The sequence below is a fragment of the Calypte anna genome, chromosome 3 (genome assembly GCF_003957555.1).
Source record: "Calypte anna isolate BGI_N300 chromosome 3, bCalAnn1_v1.p, whole genome shotgun sequence".
NCBI lineage: Eukaryota > Metazoa > Chordata > Aves > Apodiformes > Trochilidae > Calypte > Calypte anna.
In genome coordinates, this window is record NC_044246.1 from 91,456,993 (window position 1) to 91,479,074 (window position 22,082).

The 22,082-nt window shown below is 36.6% G+C and overlaps 1 protein-coding gene across 2 annotated transcripts in view; it reads left to right on the plus strand.

Moving 5' to 3' along the window:
• The window catches only part of HMGCLL1 (3-hydroxymethyl-3-methylglutaryl-CoA lyase like 1), a 73,508-nt gene that overhangs the window by 38,385 nt on the left and 13,041 nt on the right, over positions 1 to 22,082 (plus strand). For both annotated transcript variants that reach the window (XM_030448675.1, XM_030448676.1), the window contains one exon: positions 2,602 to 2,790. In XM_030448675.1, coding sequence (XP_030304535.1) covers positions 2,602 to 2,790 — 189 coding nt within the window. The remainder of the gene's footprint in view (positions 1 to 2,601; positions 2,791 to 22,082) is intronic.

Below are 22,082 nucleotides of genomic sequence, written 5' to 3' on the forward strand. Positions count from 1 at the left end.
ATTAATATTATAATAAAATAATAATACATTAAAAAATAAAATCTCATCAATTAAATTAAACTGCCTAGTCCTAGTCCTCTGCTTTTTCTTGAAATGGAATCCCGTGTTTTGTGAATGTCAACGTTAGGCAAATAAGTCTTGGAAGTTGTTGGAAGCACCACCATGAAGCCAATTACATTATCCATTGTCTTCCAGTCATATACTTGTATGCTTTTCTCTTTCTGCCTGCTTCTTTCTCTCCTTAGCTTCCTTTTAGCCTAGAACAGTGGATTCATATAAGTACTATGCAGGCTGATCAGGCTGCACTAAATGTACCTATTCTTATTTGACTGCTGTTGGATTTTTACAAAGTTTCCTCCACAGCACAAGGCCTGCAGTGTATTTTTATGGTGTTACCTCTTAAAATAATCTGTAACTTAATTATCACCTTTTGTATTCACTTTAAGAGTATAGTTTTAGATATTATTTCCAGCAGTAGAATTGTTCACATGCCTCAGAGGCTGAGGTGTTGGGTCACCAGCTCCCATTTTGATCAATGCTTGGTGTCAGAGCAGGGCCCCCAAGGGGAGTAGCACAAGAATCATGCACAGTAAAACTGCTCAGTGCTGCAGTTCAGTCAACAAAGCTGCAAGCTCATAATCACATTCTAATTACACTGACAAAACAATGTGTTCTCTTCTCCCCCATGGTCCTCCCAAAAATCTACATCGCAAAACTTACATGACTATAACTAATGGTCTGCCTCCTACTATGGTAGGATAGAGAATCCACTATGAAAAACTCATGTCCAGCTTCTAAGCATGCACATTCTTCTTGAAATTAAATATAGATCTCATTTCAAGGGTCAGTTTAAGGTTAGATCATGACAAGTTAGTGATGATGCTCAGCTTGTTAGCAGTTTTCCCCTCTCTCATCTTTCAGAACTTCATTTTCAGAAGCCAAAAGACCTAGGGAATGAGCATGGAAAAGAAGTGAATACAACATGATTTCTAGCAATTTATATAGTGTCTTCATTATCCCTAAAATGCTCGTGTAGAAAAACTTTAAATCATGAATGAAAAAGAACTTCAGAAAAGAATGCAGTCTGCTTCTTTTACCTTGATCTTAAACAAAAACTGAAGTTTGGGGATTAGCCAGAGGTAATCTACTAATTGCAGATGACTTTTTTTTTTCTTACAACAGTAGTCCAGTAAAAACACCTGCCAGGAGCTGATGATATAAAAATATGCTGCAAGATAGACTCTTTTTTTGCAGCTTGGTGAATGTCCCTTTTGTAAAGCGTATATTGAGTTTATGTTGATGTGAACCAGGGGCTCTTAGAGAAAGTTTTACTACCTTTGCAGTAGTCATAGCACTTTCAATCTTTAAGCAGAGTGATTCAGACTACTTGAAGTTCTTTTTCAGCTGTTCTTTGAATTATGTGAACAGTAATATTAATCCAGCACTTCCGAGACTGCTGGTACAGCACTTTGTCAAGCTTTCTCAGACATTCACAGCAATCCCACTGATGAAGTCCTGGGAATTGCTTTAACAGCAGAGTGCAGTGCAACTGAAGATGTCTTGGAAAAAGGTCATAGTTTTTCATTTCAAAACAGTTAATTTCTAGACTGGGATTTTGTTCCAGTGGAGTGGCCTTTCAGGATCATTGATGCACAGTGGGGAATGCTAAAGGGGACAAACATACTCAGCAACTGAAAATAAGGTAAAATCTTTTCCAAATCCATTCAGAACATTTAAGATAGAAGGCTCCTACATACAATTTCCAAAGCACTATTTTTGGTGCAAGCATAATTTTTTGCTTCCTAGTGTATGTCTCTCTCCATACAAACGATATGGGGCCAGATCTCAGATCTCTTTGTTGTACAAAGAACTGCTCAAAGACATAACTGTAGAAATATTAGGGGCTCTGCTTACATAAGTAAGAAGTAGATGTATAGGGTTTTGTTTGATATTAAGAAAAAGTTTAAATCTTAAAGTCTAGAATGTTAATTAAGTTACAGTTTTGCTTTGTTAGTATTTTAATGTTCAATGTAATGGAAAGCAAGAAAAATTAAATATTAACTGCGACATGTTAAAACTTCAGTTTTCATTGATGTTTTTAGTTCCAAAAGAAAACAAAATCATGCTTCTTGTTAACTATTTATTGTCATATTTCAGCCATGTGTTTGGCTCCGTGTAATAAGCAAACAAAAGGCAGGTCTTTATCCTGAGCAACTTTTAAACTGGAAAGTACATGGAGAAAACCAAACAGCTGGGAAATCCCCAGAGAGAGGAAAATGTTGAGAAAGGGATTGACAGAAATTTAATTCATAGTGTAAAATCTGGCTTATTTAGATTCTGTGCGAGACTCAAAAAGCAAGTTTTTGACAATTTTGGCTTGGTTGGTTATTCCATTCATGGAAGAAAACTATAAATATGAAATAAGAGGACCTATGGGACTTTTCTTTTGGGTGGCAGTTTTCAAGAGGGTCTTTGATACATAAGCCTATCTTGGTGGGTCAAAACCTGACACACAGAAGTGTGTCCTTTTTAATGCATGTTCTTCACCCTGTTTTATGTACTTTCATCTTGACCTCTTTGTATTTCTCTGTTTCTAATCAGGTATCCAAGCGGCTGTACAGTATGGGCTGTTATGAAATCTCTCTGGGGGACACAATTGGTGTGGGGACCCCTGGAAGTATGAAAAGAATGTTGGAAGCTGTTATGAAAGAAATTCCTCTGAGTGCCCTTGCTGTTCACTGTCATGACACATATGGCCAGGCATTAGCCAATATCCTCACAGCCATACAGGTAACTCAGGTTTTCATTTTATAGATATGATAGTAGCAGTTTTAGTTTAATTCAAATGCACAATTTAAAAAAAAACCAAAACAATCTTAAAAGAAATTACCAGAAAAGGAAAGACGCAGTCATTAAGCTTTCAGAAAGTATTGCTCATGCTCATTGTCTATAGATATTACTGTTGTTGCTTTTGCAGGAAAATGTCTTGTTGCCTTCAATTCTGTACAAAATCACCAAGAAACAGTGATCCATTGATTTTTGATAAAGGAGGGAGATTTTTTTCTGATGTCTCAGATTCCACTTTTCTTAGGAACACCTTGTCTGATAAACTAAAATATCTATTTTACTTACAGAGTGGTCTAAATATAAAATAGAATAATGTATTTTACAAGGCCATGTAGCAATAGAACAAGGAGTAATGTCGTTAAATTTGAAGAGGGTAGATTTATGTTAGACAGTAGGATGAAGTTCTTTAGTGTGAGGCTGGTGAGACACTGGCACAGGTTGCCCTGAGAAGTTCTGGCTGCCACCTCCCTGGAAGTGTTCAAGGCTGGATTGGATGGGGCTTTGAGCAACCTGTTGGGTTGGAACTAGATAATCTTTAATGTTCTTTCCAACCCAAACCATTCTATAATTCTATGATAATTACATCTTGATTTCAGATGCATAGATCTAAATTGTTGTTATTTATGTACACAGTACATAAATAGATCATTTTATCACTGTTAACATGCCTTCAATATGCTTTTTTATTCATCAGTTACACCTTCCAAATATTAGCAACTACATTATGTCCTATTTAATCTGCTTTTGGGTCTGTAGCTAAATAATGAGAAATAATTAATTTCCATAAGAGATATTTTTGCCTTAGTGTTTAAATATATTTAAGAATAGGATACAATACAAGAAACAGAATACCAGTTCTGATGTAGTTCTTGTAAAGATAAAATCTTGAAAAGTATCTTCCTGTGTACATCATCCCTAAGGAGACCTGTTTTTACTAAATCTTACAGTAGGCCTTTGCTGTTCTACTTTATTCTTGATTTCATCTTCTTCCTTGCAATTTAGACAGCCATTTTTAAGGTCAACTTTCCTTTGTCCTGACTTGTTATTTTGGCAAAGCTTATATTATTTTGTTTAGGCATAAAAGCAGTGTTACAGCATTAGCGAGACCAGCAACAAAAAGGAACAGATGAATGTTTTAATATGGGAATCTCTGCAGGTATTTGATTAAATGCTGAATGACAAAGTCTTGTCAAAAGGTTCAAATTTTTACTCACAGTGTTTACTATTGACCCTTGCTCACTTTTTACTGTTGCAAATGTGTGTATGTACCATGGGATAAATAAACTGCTAATTTCACAGTTAGGTTCAGTCACAGATGTAATAGCTAAAACCATGAAAACCCTTGAGCATGGGAGGAGTTTTCTATAAAAATACTTGAAGCATTGTTTTTCAAATCATTCCTTAAAATAATTGCTGTCATAGTGCCTACTAAACAATGAATGATGGCTATGCTTTGTTAACCCAAATATTTGTTGTGATTCTTGTTCAAGGATTACTTCATGCTCCAATGTTTTTGTTTACTTCTTAAATCAACTGTGTAAGAATTAAACAGGAAAAAAGCTCTTAGGTACCTAATGTACGGTTCAGTGTAACTAACATGTAAGTTCAAAAGAATAATAGACCTAAAACAGGAATCCCTGTGCGGCCTTCTCTGATTTCTGGGAAGCAGGGGATGCCTGAGACCCACCAGGAAACTTCCCTATGAGTTCCAATTCCGCTACAGTGCTTGTGTAAAGGTGGGGTGTTTTTGGCTCAGCTGAACTTGTCATAGATGTTGCCAAAAGTCCTTGATGAAGCAGGCATTACACAGTCTCTCTGACTAGGTTTGTTCATGCAGTTCCTTGGCTCACTATAAGGTAGGTCCCCGGGCACTTGGATCCTCAACATCCTCTCCTGTGTCTGGTCAAAGAAATGAGGCAGTTAGCAGCGAATTGTAGGTAAGCAGTAGTATTTCTAAAAAAGACCAATTTTACAGGTCAGCCAGATGGTGAAGTGCCAAACCCAGTGCATGAGTGCCTAGGCTGCCTCTAACTTCTGCTCTCAGGCTTGCCTCTCTGCTTTTCTCTCTGCCAAAGAAACACAAATGGGCACAGTACTGGAGTAAAACTCCTTGTCCTCAGCTCAGGAGTTTCTTTCAAAGCTGAGACTCTTCACAGACGTAATTCCTTACCCTTCCTCCTTTATGGGTCTGTGCGACCGACACGATGTTTCATCAGGAGTGAAATGCGTTTGAGGGCTGTCAGAAATTATGGGCTATGGTTATTGTTTGAAAACAATTTTAAAGCACATTCAGCAAGCAAATTGCTCCTTTCCTAAGAGACTGCAGACCACAACCTCAGACTGAGTACTGTTGTATTGTACATTGTATTTCCTAAGAATTAATGAATGACAGCTGGAAAGCCACAGATCACTCTACACTAATTCAGGCGTTGCTTCGATGGGAGATCTCCTAGGAGTGGAAAGAGGTGCTGGTGATTCACTAAGTGATTTTTTATACAGATCACATTGTTTCATGCAGGATTATACTACCCAGAATATTTTCTTTTGTTTGGGACTGATCCAAAGTCATCTAGAACTGACAGGCCATATCTGTATAAGAAATTAGCAGGGAAGTAGTATTGTAATTTTAGTATTTGGTTTTATGTGTGTTGTTTTAGCAAAAGGATAGGTAGTGAAAGATGGGGGAGAGATTAGCTGGCTTTTAAAGGATAAGTAATTTTTTAAGTTGTTGAAGGGAATAATATAGACAGAAAGCATTGTCTAGAGAAAGGAAATTAACTTTCTTTTTTTAAAGAGAATTGAAGAAAAAATGTGAGGAACATACAGTGGTATTTCCGAACCAAATATTAAATATTTCAACTAGAAACATGAATGGCTTTTGGTTAACTGGTTTAATATTAAAATATCAGAGTACACTATTTACCAGAGACAAATTCAGAACATGGGAAGTGGCAATTTAGTTAGGGGTTGTGGTATTTTGAGTAAAACTACATATGTGGGTTAGCAAATGTGACAAACACAATATGTAGCTAGAAGAAGTAGTAAAACATTTATGGGAAATTGTTACAGACCTCCAAGGAAGAGTAAAAAGATGGGTCAGGAAACTTCTGTGCTGGAGAGGCCCCAGCAAGGCAGACCATTGATCTGGTGAGGTTTGAGTTACCTTGACAATGAACTTCTGTAGCATGCACAGAGATGGGTAAAAAAGGGGAAGTTTTTTAATGGAAGTGATACAGAACTCTTTTCTTCAATAGCTGGTGTAGTTGCCAGAAATAGCTTTTTCTGTTTTCATAGCAGATATCTGAACATGAAAAAGAGTATGTGAAGAGGCAAAGAGTTTTGGCTAGCAGGGGTACTTCAGTGAGTTAAACTGTTGCCTGGTTATCCCATAAAACTCAATCAAATTCACATCAGTATATTCATTAATATAAACTGGTCTCTACACTACTGAGATCAAATCCTACACATAGAAAAAATAAGCATGAAACTAATGACTTGAAGGGAGCAGGGATTTTTACCACCTTGTAGAATCATTTCCGCTCTGTTGGACACAATGAGATGAATGAGTTTCATGATTTGCCAAATGAAGTTATTTTTTATTAGGGCTTTCTTTCTCCAGAAAGTAAGAATTTTGAAATAAAATCTATACTTTAGTACCATAAACATAACTTTTCTTGGGGATGGCTTTAAACCTGAAGCTCTTGTGTTTGCCCCCTGCCTAAGCCACCCAGCAGTAAGGTTGCAATTGTGCTTGCTGTGAGTCTTGTGGCTTCCTGATTCTCACTCTCATCCTCACCCTCTGAGTTGAGTTACTGGTTTTGCCTCAAACCTGGCTCAGCACTGGGGACCTGCTGGGTGATGACCAGCATTTGACTGATCTTGATTACTGTCTCCAGACCTGATTCTAACTTGAATCACTGACTTGACTTCCTAACTCCTTTTTGGTGAGGTTGCTGCTACTGCCTGTTTAGCTGTGACTCTTGGCTCCCCTCTTGCTTTCCTTTATGGAACAGTCTGTACTTGTTGTTGCTCAAGATAGTCAAGTATTTAGAGAAGGGACTAGTAACCAATATCTTGAGTTTTAAGGCTTTCTCTGAATGGCAGAGTAAGCCATTCATGCTAAGCTTGGGACACAGCTTTCAAGAGGGTTAGAATGTCTTTGATCTTGGAGCTCAGCTGGAGTCTTTGTCTTTCAGAGGGGCCATATATTGCCACTCAATTAAATTCTGGAAGCATTTACTGGTGTCTGGGTGCACAAAATACCCTAAGAGTTCACAGAGTCATAGAATATGCCGAGTTGGAAGGGACTCATCAGGATTATTGAATCTAACTCCTTTCCCTGTCTAGGACACCCCAAGAATAACACCTTGTGCCCTGTTCTTCACTGTGAACCCTGCCTAGGAAAAAAGGGAGTCCAAAAAGTCAGCCTGAGAAATTGGTGTCTGTGTTTGAAGGACATCATGAACTTCAACATCTCCTTTATATGCCACACTACTCTCTCTGCCATTCTCTTCCCAAGGGTTTAGACTCATATTTCAGGGATTAAAGCATACCTATGATGATGAATTTCCAAATAAATACAGAATCTGTAAGAAAACTGACATAGAGTTTGTATCCTGCAGTTAGTTCTTTCACCTTTGATTTGTCCAGCTTATTTTAGTAGATGTGTACAAGGATGTAGGGCTCATGCTAGCTTATGTCAGTGAATAACTGCTATATACAGCTAGAAGCCACATAGGTTAGAGTAGCTGAATAGAGAAGTAATAAAAAAATATAATGGTAACATATCATGTAGTTATGGATAGCAATTGTGGGAGGTCAAATTGGAAGAAGGCAAATAGATCTGTTACATATTAATTGTCCTAGGGCTTCTGGTTGTGTGTTGTTACCTTTTAACTGAGTTACACATAAAAGCATTCATACTATCACATTTTAAAATCTTGATTTAAAAAGAAGCAACAGGATAAGGTTTTGAAGTACAATTTTCCAAAACTTGACATTGTAAAAACTCATCAGCACTTCTTCCTTCAGTTTAGTTTCCATGAGCTTTACACTCTGATTTCTAATTTGGATTTCATTTCCAAACAGATACAAAGTTAAAACCAGCATGTTTCTCCTGGATTTAGATTGAATTTCCTCTTTTTCACAATTTTAATGTAAAACCATACCTGGGCTGTCATCTTTTGAATGCTTACCTGGAGAGAGTCACAAAATATGAGATTTTAAAACTAGGTGAGCTTTGTTACAAAATGCTGTTTAGAGAGAGCAATGAAGTAAGTAAAAATTAAACAGTTAAACTAAAAACTCCTTAAACTTTGTTTTTTAAAGTATGAAACAGCAATGAAAAAAAATCCACAGGATGCTAGGAAACAAAGCAAAGAATTTAAAGAAAACAAAGAAAGCAAGTTTAACTCAAAGCATCATAAATTAAGGTATGCACATTACTTTATGTGCTGATACAAATGTTCCATTTTGGAACAGTTAGGACTGCTTTTTATCTGCTGATAGTCTAGTTTTAACCAACATCTGAATTCCTTCACTTTCCCCCTGTAAAACAGAAGACAAAGTCTTGAATAAAGATGTAAAACCTTATGTCCTGCCTCCCAGCTTTATCTGCCATTGATTCCTATCCATTATGTTCATCATTGGTAGTTGAACTTTTTCTTGACTTTTTCTTTCTTTTCAACTTTTTCTTTCATTGACTACTGTCATGGTAGAATTATAAATTTATAGATCCATATCTCTCAACTCCTGCCAAACTAATTAGCAAGCTAAAATTAGGCCTTCAAGATGGTGCCAAGAAAGAAAGACAGACATCCAATAATTCTTTGTTTCCAGTAACTGCTTTTAATTCCCTGCGAAGTACAGTCATTCAGAGCTGTAGTGTAATAGAATAGCTTGACACTTCTGTTATAGGCTACAGAATGTAGATAAGCAACCATAAGACAGTGTGAGCCTTTGCATGTACTCACTGTGTTAGATTTGAGCCAGGAATTTCTCACATAACTGCATTTGAACTTTCTAGCTGGGGAAAGGTTGGCCATAGTTTTCTGTTGCTACACAAATCAAAAAATGCTGGTCTGGGGGAGCTGTGTAGTAACTGAGGAAATGAACTTGTAAGTCGTGGGCTGCCAAAGTTCTCGTTTGAATAATACATTAAATACCACTAGAATTCTGTTTTATTGTCAGCAGTGTGCTGGGGTACCCACTGCCTAGCACTGAAATTATTCATGTCTAAACTATTTTTTAACAGAGAAAAAATAGTTATGAAAGTTTAGTTAAAATTTCAACACTATTCTAAAGACAGGAGTTTTAAAGCCAGGAGGGAGATATTGTATTAAATTAATGAGGTACAGGAGGCAGGAAGCATAACATCTTGGCTTCTCCTTCCCTTATTCAGCATGTCACTGTGCACATCACTTTTCTTTTACTTTTTTATTTGTAAAACAGGCTCATCTCTTTTAATTTGTAAAATGCTAAAAAAAATTTACAGAGGAAGAGCTACAGGCAAGTACATTATATTCTTTATGTATTAGATTTATGTAGTCCAGATTTAAAATTCTTTTTTGAAATTGAAGTTTTGAAACTAGATGATTTTAAATTTGACATAGAATGTAATTTTGAGACTAAAAAGGTTAAGGTGTATGGTTAAGTGGGCAAATGATGCAAGTTGAATCAAGCCCATTCAAATTACCCGAGTTCTGTAACACTCCATTTCGTCTCCCCTGCAAAGCCTGGCACTCTGAAGAATCTTTGTAGCACAATGTGAGGGTGGGAAAGATATGCTGTATGAAACATGCATGTATTTGGGGGTCTTGAAAACATATTAATATTTTTTGCATTCTTATTTTGAGAAATACTTAGAAAGGGAGATGTTTCTGCAGACCCCACAGGTCCCCACAGGTTTCTTCTGCTGTTTACTAAGAAATACTAGGAAACTGCAGAAGACTTAACAGAGATCACCAGAAGCTTATTTCAAGGTTCAGATAGGGAAACATTTGGAAAAATAGAGCTTGACTGAGAATAGCTGTACAGGATTCAGGCAGGGTTGATCATGCTTCAGTATTTCACTGGAATTCTTTAAGACAGTCACTGCCATAGAAGACAAAGGATATACACTGGATATCATAGGCTTTGATTTTATTCAGAAAACAATTTACAGTGTACTATAGTAGAAGTTAGTATTAAGGTGTAGAGGCATGTATTAAGTGGAAAGTTGGCTAATAGCAGGGAACAAATGGAGTTATAAAAAGGAATTTCTTCAAACTTGAAAGCACCCATCAGCAATGTTGTGGAAGCCTTAGCCTGTGGGTCCCAGGTTTTTCCTGCTTGAATGCATAATTGGCACCACTGTAATACTCTTGTAAAGGGCAGTTGTTCTAACTAGAAGAAATAACACTTTTGTAATTTTAGAATTCCATTGTGAGAAACAGGATAGCTAGCACAGTTTGTGAGTGTAAATCTAATATTCTGAAATACACACAAGTAAAAAAATGTGATCAAAACTATGAGTATAGTAATAGATATAATAGATAGATAGATAGATAGATATAATAGATATAGATATAATAGATATAATTTTAGGTAAACCAAGAGATTATTTTTTATAACATACCTGTCCTCTTGAAAAAGGGTCTTCCCCTTATTAATTTAAAATTAATTTATCGTATCAGGTATTTTTTGGCTTTGAAAGTGTGAACAATACTTCTTGAATTATTTGTCAGCAAACTGAAAGAGCCATTAGCAGTAACACAAAGATCCATAGAAACCATCAGGTTTTTTTGTTTTCTGTTTTATTCCCTTTGTCACAAAGAAATAATACTACACTTCTTTAAAGCTGGCAATTTAAAAAAAATAGATGGTTGAGCCAAAGGAATACACACCATTAAGAAAGAAAACAGTGACTAGAATTGTTAAAGATTGAAAGCTAAAAATCCCAGAGGTGAATAATAGTATATTTGAAAGCAAGTAATTTAGAGGGCAAGTGGCAGGTGAATTGTGAAAAGGTATCAGGCTGCAAGGTTTATGTGAAGAAAACTTTAAAGGAGGGTGTGCACTCTAGGAAAGTAGAAAAACACCTGTGTTTTATCAAATAATAATACTACTATGAGCAGTCAGCCAGTTGCTTTTGTAGATGAAAAAACATATTGCAACAAATGAAGAAATCAGATGTACATGATGGGAAAAAATGAAAACATAGACATTCATACTAAAAATCTGAGATGTTTTTAGTATCTTCTTTCTCTCTTTTTTCTTTATTTTATTTTATTTTTTTTTTTACTTATAGGTATTAATTCTACATTGTTGCCTGTTATTTCATTAAAATAAAAACAGGCAAATGAACAAACACTGCCATTCCTGCTCTTCTCTCAAGTCAGTAGAAAAGAAGTAGCAACACTGTTTTTATTGTTTTCTGATGCTTTTTGCAGGATGTACGTAGTATGCAGTTTCTGAGGAGTTTTTGACCTTTCTCCTTAAGTTTCGGAAGAACCTGATAGCCTGACAGTTCAGAAGTAAATTCCTCATTGTTATTATTGCAACTGTTACACTGTTACTAGGAAAAAAAAAAGATAATACACTAGACTTTGCTTCAAAATGGTTGTATTTTGGATTTTTTAAGATAGGAAAGGAAATATAAAAGGGGATATGTTTGTATTGTGTACTGAAATAACAGCTGAAGTTCCTAAGGCAAAGATGTATTTACATGTATATACCAATATGTAGCATGCATATTTTTGTGGGGTTTGTTTTTTATTTTTAATGAAATAATATATTGTAAATAATTCAAAATTATAGAAAAAGAAGTTGTTCTAGCTGCCTCTAATGTGATGATTGAATTTCAGAAACTTTCAACCCTAGTTACTGAACCAAAAAACCTCAGGTCTAAGTCTGTTTCAGGGTACTAATCATACCAAGAGATCCTTCATCAGTTATGGATTATTTTCATCTCCATATTCCCTCACTAGAGCTGACTTGAAGCATAGAAAAAATTTCCCTTTGGCTTAAATTCAAATCTCAACTGTCTTTTAAAACATTTTTAAACCTTGAATTGTCCTGGAAATCTGTGCAGTTCTCTTTACACCTCTGCACGTTCATGCAGATTTGTCAACCTAGGTCTAAATGGAATATGGGGAAATCACCAAGACAGGGTGAGAAATAGGGGGGCTGTAGTTTTCTATCTTAAAGTCAAAGATAATTTCTATACTAATACCACAATAGCTGTAGATTTATAGAAAGAATTAGTTCTTTCTAAATACTCCATGCTCTTTTTTTCTGTGCTTGTATCCTTCTTGCTTACTTTTACTTTTTACTTGACATTATTCTATTGTAGCTTCCTAATCACATCTTAAATGCTTTAATTTCTGAGTTTTCCATTCTCTAAGTGACGTTCATTTGCACATTTCCTTTGCAGTGTGAATGGCACGTTCCAGTTTCTGTTTCACTGCTTATTTTCTGATTCATTAAATATAAAAGCAGTAAGGCCATACTGGTTTGGTTTACCAGTACATAAAAGTCATCCTAGTATTGCTTCCATTTCTGCGCATCTTTCCTCTCGTGAATGGACTTCTTCCCATGCAGAAATAAACAGATTCAGATAATCTACTTGGATTGATTATTAGGCCAGCATCAGATTCTGTTCTGCTGCATCATTCTTGAGTTACATCTGGAACTATAGTTTGCAAGATGGAAAGAATTAGTATTAATACAGTACAAGAAGATGATTTGGGCTTATTTAACCTTTTTGCCAGCAAATACAAGGCTTGCAAATCCATGTTTGCAAACAAGGCTCACACAAAATGCCACTGAATGTAATTATAGATACAAATGCAGCAGGTTGTAGGTCCATTTCAGGATACTGCTCTGTACAGACTGTTCGTGTCAGCTTCCTCTCTCCTTTGTTCTCCTTTGTAATGCCTTTTATGCCTTTCTTTGTCACAGTCAATGCTTAAGCAGATTAAATGTATTGCTGGCAAGACGGGAGAATGATATGAACAGATTCCGGGCTTCTACATTCACCTAATCCTAACATTTTCCCAGGCACTTTTGTTATTTTTTTCCTCTCTCTTGCACTGTTTTCCTAGCCAATGTTTGATAGCTGTAAGTCCACATGGCCAGAGCAATAGTTATTTTACAGACCTCCTTTTATCATCCCAACTGTGACTTGTTTAACTTGACTATTTAAATGGCTAAGAGTCAGCATCATCCAGTTCTGAAGTGGACTGGGCATTAATCCAGCTCTTTCTGTTAGAGACAGACATTCATTTTTCTGGACTAGAAACAAATTACTTCCAAATGCTGGAAATGTAAGAAGGCTTTTTCAAAAATGTTCTCAGGTGTTTATAGAACAAATTAGTATAAAATAGTTTTCAAAACGCTAAGCCCAATTTAAAATAAATATTTAGTACTTTTAGGAGTTGAGAAAATATAGCACTAGAGGACTGAAGTCATTGATCTGTAGTATGCATAAAAAAATATGGTGAGGGCACACTGGTGTCAGATTCCACATGCATTTTTCTATCGTGCCTCAACTGGATTGCATGCATAAAAAAGCACAGTATTTTGTTGTGGTTATTTTTACATGAAATTACATGACTGACTGTAGGTTTGAAGAGATCGCTGCCTGTAACAGTCAGAAATTGAACTGATAAATGCTATTTTACAAAAGTTCTTTATTCAGTTCCTGTGAATCAGAGTTGTCATTATCAAGGTGACTGGAAAATGAAGTTTTCCTTGGTCTGAAGGTTGGTGTTTGTGCCTCATTCAGTCTCACAGGACATTCACAGAAAGACAAGCTATTTCTCTGCATCTGTGACCTGCCCCATTTGATTTTATGGTGCCTTCCTTGTCTCTCACACACCTTCCAACTTCCACAACAAATGAAATGAGGTTTGCATGAGTGAGTGTCCTACACAACTGGCTCACCTCAGAGCTGCTCCATCCTTGCAAGTCCATTCTGTACTCTCTCCTCAGCATCCCTCCCACAGCATGCATTTCTTCATCAGTTCCTATCTCCTCAGCTGCCACATTAAGTTTAGATATGAGACTGCAGTCTGAAGAGATGCTTTGCACTCCTACCGTTGCTGTTTCAGTCCTTTAAAGTGTTCCCAGCCCCAGTACCTCTTGGGCCTCTCTGGCATTAAGGCCACTTGATATGAAAAGCTGGCATCCATTAAGTCAAATTCTTACCCCCAAAAATAAGGTCAGCACTTCCAAACTGCCAACTATGAATCATCCCTAAATAGTGCTAGTTCCCAGACTGTGCCAAAAATTGTTTGCTACCCATCCTGGGCCAAAGCTGTGCCAGAGGCTGTGGCAAGGGTTATACACAGTGAACAACTGATTTCCAGTCCTGTTGCCATTTAGTTTACTGGTCAGATATATAGCCACGAAAGAGTACACACTCCTGTGTATTTACAGCACATAGGAGAGATTTTTGCTCTCATTCCTAGTGACCATGTGGGGATGTCTCCAGAGTGAGACTTCAGAGGTTCTGGTCAGCTCTGCATCTGCTGCTGGCCTCCCTGGGGATGTCACTGCAGAGCTGTTTTCCTTACAGATCTGCACACTGCATCCATCTCTACAGCTAATGTGGGACTCCCCACATTACATGACTTTGCCTCAGGGCATGGGATTATGAAAAACTGAGAGTTCCATCGCTATTTTATGGCTTAGTTAAGGTCTTGTCAGTGTTAGGTTATGGCTGGACTCGATGCTCTTGAAGGTCTTTTCCAACCAAGGTAATTCTGTGATTTACTAGCATGATGTATTTGTGTATTTTTCATTCTGAGAAGCTGAAATATTCTGGCTAAATTCTTTGAGAGGACTGCAGTTCCTGGCAAATATCCACCCCACAGGATAGCAGCTTGATAAAAAACTGGCAGAGCTCTAAGCACCATGCTGTAGGATCTGAATATGTAAGAGGTTACCCAGTCATTTTATCTGAGATGGCTAACATGCCAATGTAAATTTAATTTCTAATTTAAATACATCACAAAAAACAACATCTGTGTTTTAAAAAATAGTACTATAAACCATCTTCTAGGTGAATACTGTTTATGTTTGTTAGCCATTTATTTGTTCCTGTGATTAAGGTATATTTCTGATTCTGATTCTGGGATATATAGTTTCAGATATTTTCTAATCTAGAACATATGAGTATGCCAGTAGCTGTGTTTCTGGTTTTGTGTTTTCAGCTGGTCTCCTATGAGATTGACTGTGGTAAAGTCTTACTCCTGTCTCTTTGTTTTGAGCTTAAATACCACACACTAAAAAGGTGTGGGGTACAATATTTCAACATACTTTAAAAAATAATTATGAGAAGAGAAGAAAAGAGAAAAATTAGAGGTTTAGTGAGGATACAAATTGTTTTAAGCACCTTTAAAGACAGGTTTTTATTCAGGTTTTAATTCCTCATTCAATTTTCATGGTATTTTGAAAAAGAAAATTCTGTAAAAGCTGCTTAACTTGTTGGTTTTTGTAAAGAAATTTCCCTATAATCATATTGCACTTTAATCAGGCTGTGACTCCATCTACATTAGCTAGAAGAAAAGTTGCTTTTAGACATGTTTGTTTTCCTATGCAGAGGAAAATACTCTCCCTTCCTTTTTACCCTGAAGTAGTTTTAGTTAAACAGCGAGTGTAAAATAAGGGCAGAATCACTACTGTGCTTCCCACTTGTGACTGTTTCTTTACTTTACCTTTTTTACTTGTAAGGATGTCTGTTCTAGTTCCTGCCTGAAAAAGAGAGTATTGCATGGAACCTGATGTTCAGACCCAAAGATGAGCTTGCCATGGCAGGAACAGTCCTGGGAAATCTCAGTGTCTCCAATAGGGACGTGCAGTGTTTACAGGATGATGTTTCCTTCCTTTTTGGGCAGCTCTACAGACAGCTGTGCTGAGGGGGTGGAACTATACCTCTGGTCATTCTTGCATATTTATAGTTCCTCAGAACCAATTTTGTTATCATCCAGCAAACAATGAAAGAGGGAGAGTTACTTCCTATTGTTGAAATACATCAGGTGGCTTTAAACAAGCTCTCAGAGTGTTTCCTAAGGTAAACTGAACTGCAGAAGCTCTGGGGAGAATATGATCAAGCAGAACAAAGTTCCCACACTAACTCTGCTTGAATGTGTTGGGTGGATCTTTCTAGCTGTATGACAACCGAGTGACCACTTTCAGAAGTGGAATAAGTCGAAGATGACTCTTCACTTAAGACAGAAACCAAAGCTGATGCAGTACTTAAAAGTATGAAAAACATCTCTTTCTTCCCTGGACAGAAGCAGCACTGAAACCAGTCTCCTGAGTCAATTAATTTGTCATTTATCTTGTTTTTGACTTTTGAAACATTGCAGTGCAAATTAAAACCACCAGGCTTTCAGAAAGAAAATCTTTTTTTGTTCATTTTTAAAGATAATTGGATGATAGTTTTATATACTCCATAATTTTTGCCAGCTTTCATGTTTTCCTGTTTATTTATTTTTTTTCTCCTTTGTTGCTTTGTGTAATTGCTATATAGTGACAGATTGTCAGAGGCAAATTTGCTTAAATTTGCTAAAAACAGAGTTCTTTCAAATACATTAAGTAAACAGTTCTAGAAAGAATGATTTTTCTCTGTTCTATGTTCATAATAGATCTTGCTTGCATGAATAGTTGCAGAAGTAGGTAAGAATTTTTAATCTGATATAGTGTATTGTTCTCCAAAGAGTAAACTTAGTGAACAGAATAAAAGAACACTTAGCAAGGCACTGTAATGTACATCTATAGCAAAAGGTAAGATGATAAGTTGCATGCCTTTTTAAACAAAAGAAGTGTTCTGGCTTTACTGTTGGCAGATAATACTGGATGACCAGTTTGTAACTGTCTTATTTCTAAAGGGAACTTTAATGAGAATAAGGGGAAAAAATTGCAAGATAGATTACATTTTGTTGCTCTCCACCTTAATGCTTCCACTTAGGCAATGTATTGGTACTTTTGGAGTTATTATAATATGATGAATATTAAAAAAAACTTATCCAGTTATAATGGAATAGCAGAAGAAGAGAAACTCACACTTCTTTCAAAAAAGTTTACAGCATGATGGTGAAAATCATGGTGAAAACCATATTTGAAACAAAGGTTTGTGCTGCCTCTGGTATCCAAAAAGATGCCCTATTTGACTGCGTCTTCTTTGGTCCCATTCCTGCAATTATTAACTTTTTAATCCCTCCCTGGAATTCTATTCAAGACATTTGTGAGCACAAAATGTTGAGTTCTGCTTCCTTAAAATATAGATGAATGAGTAAAACGTATATTCCAGAACTCTTAAAGGGAGTTTTCTCCTTGGTTCTGAATGTTTGCAGTGGATGTTATATTTTCCAGCAAGACGTTAGTGGTCCCATTTGTTAAATACATTTGTCTGAGTCTTGAATCAAATTAGGCATGTGCATAGCTTCTTGCAAGTTCAGGGGCTTTTTAATGAGAATTAATTTTAAGGAAAAAGGATATAATGGATATATGGATATAATATATTTTTGTTGTTGTTGTTTCAAAAGATGCAAAGGGATTAATAAAATAGAAAGAAAGAAGAAATATCTAATACTCGGTTATACCATAATGTATACTGCAATATTGCCATATTTTTTGCTTAACTAATTGGAAATCTAGTCTTTAGCCCCCCTAGAGAATGAGGTGTGCAAGAATGAATAATTTTTTTGTTGTTGTTGGGCTTTGCTTTATGGGTTTTGATGTTGTATTTTTTCCCTTGCAATGATTTTCAGAACACAGATAACAGTGAATGAAAAAAAGAAGCAATGTAACTACTGTAAATGTTTTATAAAATTTCCATCTGAAGCCCCTCAACCTCTGGTAATTAGAGGCCATACTGTGGAGACTGACAGGGTAAATTACCAGTGAATGTTTACACAACAAAACGTATGCCCAGTACAATATCCTACACTGATGTTACTGAAACCAGAGCCCGGAAATGTACAGTGGAAACAAGACGTGGTACTTTTCTTGTGCCAACACAAACAGCAATTACAGCACAGTGTGAGAGAAGTCATAAGAAATACTACTGCATATCAGTAGTTCAACAAAGTCAGCACTTTTGTGTAATTGCAGGGGAAAAGGGCTGAAAAACATTACAGATCTCAGCAAGAAATAGCCCTTTATACTTTTAAACTGATCCTTGATAAAACAATGCTGGGGTCATGAGAAGGCTGCTCTGCCAATTTTGCTTCACTGTGGGATCCATTGACATCTGGCTGAGCTGCGGAAGCTGGAAAACTTCTTTAATATTCTCTTGACAGTAGAATGGACATGTGGAAAACATTCTAATCTGTTAATCTTTGGTGCTCCTGAAGAAAAAGGACATTTGGCTTTATACTTTGTGATGATAAATATTAAGTCTCCAGATCTAGCTGTAAATAAGTTAAAAGCATTTGAACGGAGAATGCAGTTCTGATTTCCCAAATATGGGAGAAGATGGATATGCACCTGTGTAACCTAGAGGATGTAATAAATGCCAGGAGGCTTTTTCTAAGGGTGGTTTACCATACATTTTGGCAATCCACTTTTCTGTTATATCAATAAATATTAGGGAGCAGAATGCTTAACTTCCGTGTGTCCTATGTATTAGAATAGAATAATGTAGTGTTTCGCTCAGGGGATAATGAAAATAGAAGAGTGATTTGAAATAATAGTTATGCCTGTATAAAAAGGGAAGCTTTTGATTTAATAGCATCAATGGTACAAATTATTTTTTACCCAGACTTTAAATCTAGGATGGAGTGATAATGAGTGTTAGAGATATGCATCTGTTTGACTTGAGATACAGAAATGTAATTTTCCATTTCTATCTTGAGAAATATCTCCAGAAACGAAAAAGAGGAAACTCTCATGTTAGAAAATAACTCCTATGACCACGTGCTATGTATTGCAACTATGAAACATATATTGTGTCTGTTAATATAAAACACAAAAGACACCATGAAAAAACTAAACTAGAATTTAAAATCTGCACAGTCTATTTTTTTAAATTAAATTAAACACCTAAAATAATGCGTAAAGATAGCACTTTAATTCACTTCATGAAAGTTTAAGTGATTTACGAATTCTAAATAGCAAATTATACCATTATTACACATATACCCTGCTGGAAATGTGTGACTCCTATTAGAAAAAATTCCAGTACCTTCATTTGCAAAATAAATAGCCTCAAGAATTAACAGAAATGTTGCTTTGGGGTTTTATGGTTCAGTTTTGTTTTTTCCCAAAAAAAATGAAAACAGACTTTTGTTCTTGTTTGTCTCCCATTTATTAATAAATTTGGGTATTTTGTTGATTGCTACTGAGATCTGCAAAATGAGGCAAATCTTTGAACTCCAACTTCAGGTTGGAATTACAACTACTACTGCTGATACAGTCTTGAAATCTGTGGCCTTTCTTAAGAGAGTTTCTAGTGAATAATGATTTCAGTGTAAGTATTACTCAAATCTCTTTTTATGTACAGTTGAGGAGTTTCAAGAGATCTGTGTCTGTACAAAATATCAGACTTTTCTAAGAAGTTTAACTGTGCCGCTAGGACTTTAAAGCTGGATGTTGCATAAAAAGATTGAAATTACAGCAAAATCTGATTAAAAAGGGGAGGTGCAAAGGTGAAGTTAGGGAGGGGATAGGTTTCTTGGGTGCATGCACAGCACCCACCACCATCCTGGAGTTTCTGAAGTAGATGAAAACTTAAGGAGGATCTTCCATTGAGATGCTGCCATGTGCTTGCGAAACACAGTGCAGTTTGTGTCCTAAATGAGAAAAAGCCACAGGCAGGAGTTTTGTGCTTCACTGCCTGGGTGTCCCAGGTTACCCAAGAATTAGGACATTTATGTAGAAGGAAGGTGAAGAACAAACCTCAGCCCCAGGTAGGATAGTACCACTGCTAGACTATTGGATGTATTTTTGTTTGGATACCTGTAGGGGTTTTTTAGGTCCACTTCATATTTAAGTCATCTAAATCATTTTAGGGGTGTGGTTACTAAGAGGAGGCGGGGAAAAGTGTCTGTTTAAGCTACCTTTGTTCCTATTAAATAGGTGAAATGGGAGGGAACATGTTATACTTGTTAAAACAAGTAATCTGAGCAACTTTCCAGAAAGCATAGAGGAAAAGCCTTGGAAGCATGAAATAGGAATAGTCAACTACTTCAAATTGTAATGTGCAACAAATCATTTAGTATGTTGTTACTGCCATCATATTTGGGATAGCACCCAAAACCTTCATCAGATGTTCTGATATGTGGCAGAGACAAAGGATACTTGAAGGATATGTGGGATCTGCTCTTCTGCTTTGTATATCACCACATCCTGGAGAAAAAAGTGTAAATCTAGTTGTCAAGGTATGAGTGGGAACAATATCACTAATATCAAAAAAGGTCTTACCACTCTAAAGATGGATGCTCATTATGAAGTTGTGATGGGAAGCACTCGGTGAAGCTGAATTAGTTATGGAAGAAATGTCCTTGTGATAGAACTTAGAGGCATCAATCTTAGCTACACGGAGGGCAGAGAAGAGGCTGACTGCTGCACACATTTTCAGACTCCTGAAGAACCTCTTGGAATTCTTGATGTCATGTTGGGGTACCCTTTACCTATGTTGGTCCATCGAGCTTCCACAGCTTCCACATCAAGGAGCAAGTGGTGGTTATCAAGATATGAAGTCCACACATATATAGATAGATAGATAGATGATCAGTCCCAGACAAGTAGCTGATACTTCTGTAGGACTCTAGCACATCTGGAGATAAGCCCCAGGGATGTGCAGGAGGTCCCTGTTTTTGTTGACTGGCTGGCAGGTGGCTATGTTTTCAGAGATATGAGAATGAAAGACAAATTGAAGTGGGTTTTGCTTTTTTTATTATTATTTTTTTTAATTTATTTATTGTTGTTGTTGTTGATTTTAACTGCTGTTTCCATTTTGGTCCTTTATATATACCCTGATGCTGAGAAACCATAATACTATCATGGAGTGAAATAGTTCCGGTCTGTTTTCCCAGTTCTCTTATTAATGTCATCAGTGCTAAAAAATTATTTTATAAAAATAAATGTTTTCTGCCACCCACCTATTTTGTACAAGCTAGTGTCCTCTGCCACATAGTGTGCATCATGCTGAAAGTGTTCTGTTTATAGAATGAGGGCAATTAGATGTCCAGGAACAGTTTTGGCCTCCCAGCTTAAGCTGCAAAATGAATAATCAGAAACTGGTCTTCCAGTAACTAGAGGGGTTGGGAGATGGCATCAGCTGAACAAAATGATCAGAATTTTGAAGTTTTTTGTAAGGTATCAATACCAATAAAAGGGGTGCTTAGGGTAGATGAACTGTGTTGTATGTTTCTTGAATGTCAGGAAAAGAAGCCTTTCAGATACTGTGATGCTTGGGTCAGATTTGCCATTTTCATTGATGGAATTACATGTTCCCTATTTGTTCTTTCCACTTCAAATATTATATCAGTGCCTTTCCCTGATTCTCTACAGTAGCACTGTCCTTTCTAAATACTGTAACTCACAGTGAAGTGCATTCCCTGCAGTCTGCATTTCAAATAATTTTTTATCTGTGGGTTCATCCTTTATTCAATGCATTCTCATCTTTTATGATAATTCAGCCATCTTATTTTAGTAGGTATGTCTCTACTCTGCTTTCTCTCTGTGAGCCATCCCTTGCAAAATGAGTGGGTTTTGGTTTTTTTCACTGGGTCTCCAGGGTCAGCACTTCCCAACATGCTCTCTCCAGTCCCAGCAAAATTTTCCTTTCCCAGACCAACTCTCAGTAACTTTGCCATCAATTAAAGTAATGTTTTTTATTTCCCTGCTCATTCAAAGCCCTCAGTTGATTTTCAGGCTTAATTTTGTTTATTTACACTGCCGTTTAGCACATGACAAAGAAGTAGTTGTCAGGTGGCTGCTTGTAGAGCACACACAAGTCTATGCAGTTGCATATTTGGTGTAGACAGGTCCCTTCCTCCCTACCCTGAAGCTGCCCTTTGCTTCCAGATCCCAAGGTTATGCTCTTCTCTGTTCTCTGCCTGTTTAACTGATTGTCTGACTGAGTCCAGAATTAAAACTATAAAATGAGCATCCCACATTTTTAGATCAGTTCATTTCACAACACAACACACAGCAAGCAGACAAACTGTTAAACCACCAGAGGTTTACTTGACAGCAGCCACTTCTGCTGAAGAGCATCTGGGGCAACAAGTCCTGACCTCAAA